Source organism: Xenopus laevis, chromosome 9_10L, assembly GCF_017654675.1.
Source record: "Xenopus laevis strain J_2021 chromosome 9_10L, Xenopus_laevis_v10.1, whole genome shotgun sequence".
NCBI lineage: Eukaryota > Metazoa > Chordata > Amphibia > Anura > Pipidae > Xenopus > Xenopus laevis.
This window is the reverse complement of record NC_054387.1, coordinates 8,987,345-8,991,014: the sequence shown is the minus strand read 5'-3', so window position 1 is coordinate 8,991,014 and position 3,670 is coordinate 8,987,345. Positions and strand designations below refer to the sequence as shown.

General features: G+C 36.1%; 1 protein-coding gene across 1 annotated transcript; it reads right to left on the bottom strand.

Annotated features, from left to right (window-relative positions):
* Positions 1 to 320: 320 nt before the first annotated feature.
* LOC108701770 lies at positions 321 to 3,270 on the bottom strand. The gene is made up of 5 exons (XM_041577523.1): positions 3,103 to 3,270; positions 2,157 to 2,240; positions 1,918 to 2,067; positions 1,752 to 1,835; positions 321 to 437 (listed from the first exon to the last, which is right to left on the bottom strand). Exons 1-5 carry the CDS (start codon positions 3,235 to 3,237, stop codon positions 321 to 323), a joined length of 570 nt encoding a protein of 189 aa, XP_041433457.1. The 5' UTR covers positions 3,238 to 3,270.
* Between the last annotated feature and the right edge of the window lie 400 nt (positions 3,271 to 3,670).

Below are 3,670 nucleotides of genomic sequence, written 5' to 3'. Positions count from 1 at the left end.
AATGGTGGAATTTTCAGATATAAAAAGTCATGGTCTACATTTACTAAGATTTGCAAAGCAATACGTGTTGTCCATCAGAAACCATTCCCTAAAATCCAGTTGAAGGCGGACCATCTGTGCTGGGTTCCAGAATCAAACTCATGTCTTCATTGTTGAACAGCAAAAGGGATATCATTTCAACTTTTTATTTCTATTTATATAAAAATATAATGATAATATTAATAATAAATATAAAAATAATATAAATAGATAAATAATGAAAGAATATTTGAAGACCACATCAGTTGCACAAAAGTTCCTAGATCCAAAAGTGTATCATACTACACAGTCTTCTGGAGCAAGTGCTGCCTTCTCAGGCGGGAGGAGAGCTGCAGAACGAGATGTAAATTCCTTCTGATTTCATCATGGCTAAAATCCCAGGCACAGGATGCTTCTTCCTTAAACCAAGTATAGGAAAAGGTGTTGTTGAGGACAGAGCAAGGAATGTTTTTATTTGGTATGACCATGATTTGTCTCAATTCTATACCTTGAAGTGAAAAAGATGAGGTGCAACTTACTATAATTAGCAAGTGCATGGAATGGTATTGGGCAGTTGAGTGGCTCTGATAAGGGCACAGCCAGATTGGCTAGAAATAGACACATCCTAAAGGGCAAATTTATTAAAATTCAAATTGTGCTTTTTTGCTGCAATTCAAGAAAACTGGGACAAAAATATCCCCAATAATAAAAATTGGGTTGCCGATTTATTTTGAAATTGCTTTTTTTCCACGGTTTCCAAAATCTTGGCAAAAAAAAACTTAAATGTTTTAAAATCCAAATTTCTCAGCTCAAATTTTTCAAGATTTATTAGTAGGGATGCACTGAATCCAGGATTCAGTCCAGGATTTGGCCAGTATTCTGCCTTTTTCAGTGGGATTTGGCTGAATCCTTCTGCGCAGCCTAATCGAATCCGAATCCGAAAGATTTGGCCAAATACCAAACCAAATCCTAATTTGCATATGCAAATTATGGCGGGGGAGGGAAATCACATAACTTTTTGTCACAAAACAAGGAAGTAAAAAATGTTTTCCCCTTCCCACACCTAATTTGCATTTTCAAATTAGGATTCGGTTTGGTATTTGGCCAAATCTTTCGCAAAGGATTCGGGGGTTCGGCGAATCCAAAATAGTGGATTTCGTGCATCCCTATTTATTAAAGCACGATGCTGCAAAAAGCCAGAATCTGAAAATCCGCCACCTCAGACCTGCCAAGGTTGTGTATAAATCAATATCCTAATTGGACGTTATCATGTTTAGTGATGGGCGAATTTATTCGCCAGGTGCGAATTCTCTGCGAATTTGCCCGTTTTGCTGCCGGCGAATAAATTTGTGAATTTGCAGTGAAATTTCACAGATGTCAACGTTTTTTCAGCGAGGGTTCCGACACCGGCTCCCATTTAGACGCTGGCAACAATAAACGGATACCCATTGACTTTTAATAGCCATTTCGCTAATTTTGCGTCAGTTTTGCCCATCACTAATCATGGTCTACGCTGGGTTTAGCCAGAAAATCTGATCATTTCGGGCTTCTCGGAGGATCACGTTTTTTTCCTGCAAATTAACATGATCTTGTATTTTTTCATAAATATACTAGCGGGTGACAAACAAAAAACAAAGAATCATGTTGTGCCTGGAAACCTCCCCTGTTTTATATTGTAAAACATGCAAGTCTTAAAATGGTCAAAACTTTGTCTTTTCAAAAAGACTCCCTACCTGCTCCGCTACATATTTATCCATTTCTCGAAATTGTTCTGATATTTCTTTTTTCAGTACATCATTTTCTGCTGTCTCCGGGACCTGAAAAATAGAAGAGTCTATTTTATTAAAAATTAAACCAGTTTTTGGGCAAAATTGAAAGAGTACATTGAATCCTACTTACACAGTCCTCCAGCTGATAAATCTGATAGTAGAGAAGGTGCTGGAACCTTTCCCAGGCTTGCTGCTTGCACTCCATACTCTCATGGTGTTTCATGTAGAACCTGATGGTTCCATTCAGAACTTCTCTCACAGCAAGAGTCACATCTTCCACCTGTAAGATACACAGTGTTGGGGCTTAATGTTTGGGGTTTATCAGATGTTGACATTATTATTGTGTCCATCTATATAGGTTTATCTTACCTGTGTGATATTGTAGATACTCTCCAAATTATATTGTGCAGTGGGATAATCTTGGCAGTCTTTGTTAAATTCTTTAGGACAATTCTAGAATATAATTTGAAAGATTGCATGAAACTATAAAAAAAATTTTTTTTTTCAAATTACCCTTGCTAATTGTTTTCTCCAGGAAATTGTACTTTCAGAACAATCTCTTTTAAATTCATATTTTTTTATGTACAGTAGTAAAGTATGTTTGCAATTTTAATTAGTGTAAGTAATCAAGACTATATCAGAACATTTTCCAATTACTTGTCTTTAAATACAAACACATTATTGTAGTTATTTATATATTTTATTTTTTACTTGAAATCTTTTTCTACCATTTTTTCTGTAAAAAAAATATCAATCAATTCAGTTTTAACAATTTATTCCAGAGCAGAAACAACTGTCAGAATATTTCATTCCCAGTTTCTAGAAGGTATTACCAATTCAAGATGGGTGTTAAAGATCATTGCTGCTTCTGAACTCCAACACCCCACAGAGAAGAAAAGTGTTTGACCGATCAAATCATGTCCACACTGGATGTCAATTGAACATTTTCTATTCACAATTACTTAAATACAAAAATCAATATTGTAGTTATTAAAATATATTGCTTTTTAGTTTGTTTCTTAATTTTTTTTAATACCCTCACACCCAGGGCAAATTTCCTAATAGTTAATAATTTTTACAGTGCGTAAATCGCTCAGTTTTAACAATTTCTTCCAGAGCAGAAACAACTGTCAGAATCTTAAATTCCCAGTTTGTAGAACATATTGCCAATTCAGATGCGTGTTAGAGATCATTGCTGCTGCTGAGCTCTAACACCCTGCCAAGTAGAACAATGTTTGACTGCTCAAAGCAGTAACCAATTAATGTGACTATTAGTCTACCTTTTGTTTAAGAAAAAGAATAATAAAAAACTTACCATTTGGCTGAAGGCTTGGAGGATTTTGGTATTGAGATACTCCTGTTTGGGCTGAAGCCACTTGCAATTTTGGGAATGGACAATGCAGATAAAACTGAGCAAGAGCAATAATGACTGCAACACCATACGATGCATTTTCACTACAATGGAAAAGAAGATAAAACAATAAGTAAAGAGGAACACTGTATCATAATGTTGACTGCCCCATTGCATGTATGCTATAGATCAGTGCTGTCCAACTTCTGTGGTACTGAGGGCCAGAATTTTTCTGGCCTATGGGGTGGAGGGCTGATAATGGAAGCCAGTGTTTACCACTTCCTGTTTTTAAACCACACCCATGTTACCACCAGATTTTTTAAGACCACATTAATGGTGGTAGCACACCAAAAAACCAAATGGTTGGTGCTCACTGCAGGGACATCACTCATCAATCATACATGAAAAGTGTATTATGTCATATTAAGACATTCCCTTAAATGCATATGCCTCATCCTCCCCTGTGGATAACACAGCACCCCCAGCACATAATTAAACATTTTGGGGTCCCCCTAACAAGTATTTCCAAATG

Excerpts from the sequence above, each read along its gene's own strand:
- LOC108701770 (XM_041577523.1), bottom strand. The coding sequence starts at position 3,237 with ATGCATCGTATGGTGTTGCAGTCATTATTGCTCTTGCTCAGTTTTATC. Across the intron at positions 2,241-3,102 it reads TCCAAGCCTTCAGCCAAATG|AATTGTCCTAAAGAATTTAA; the intron begins GTAAGTTTTTTA and ends ATTATATTCTAG. Across the intron at positions 2,068-2,156 it reads GTATCTACAATATCACACAG|GTGGAAGATGTGACTCTTGC; the intron begins GTAAGATAAACC and ends TGTATCTTACAG.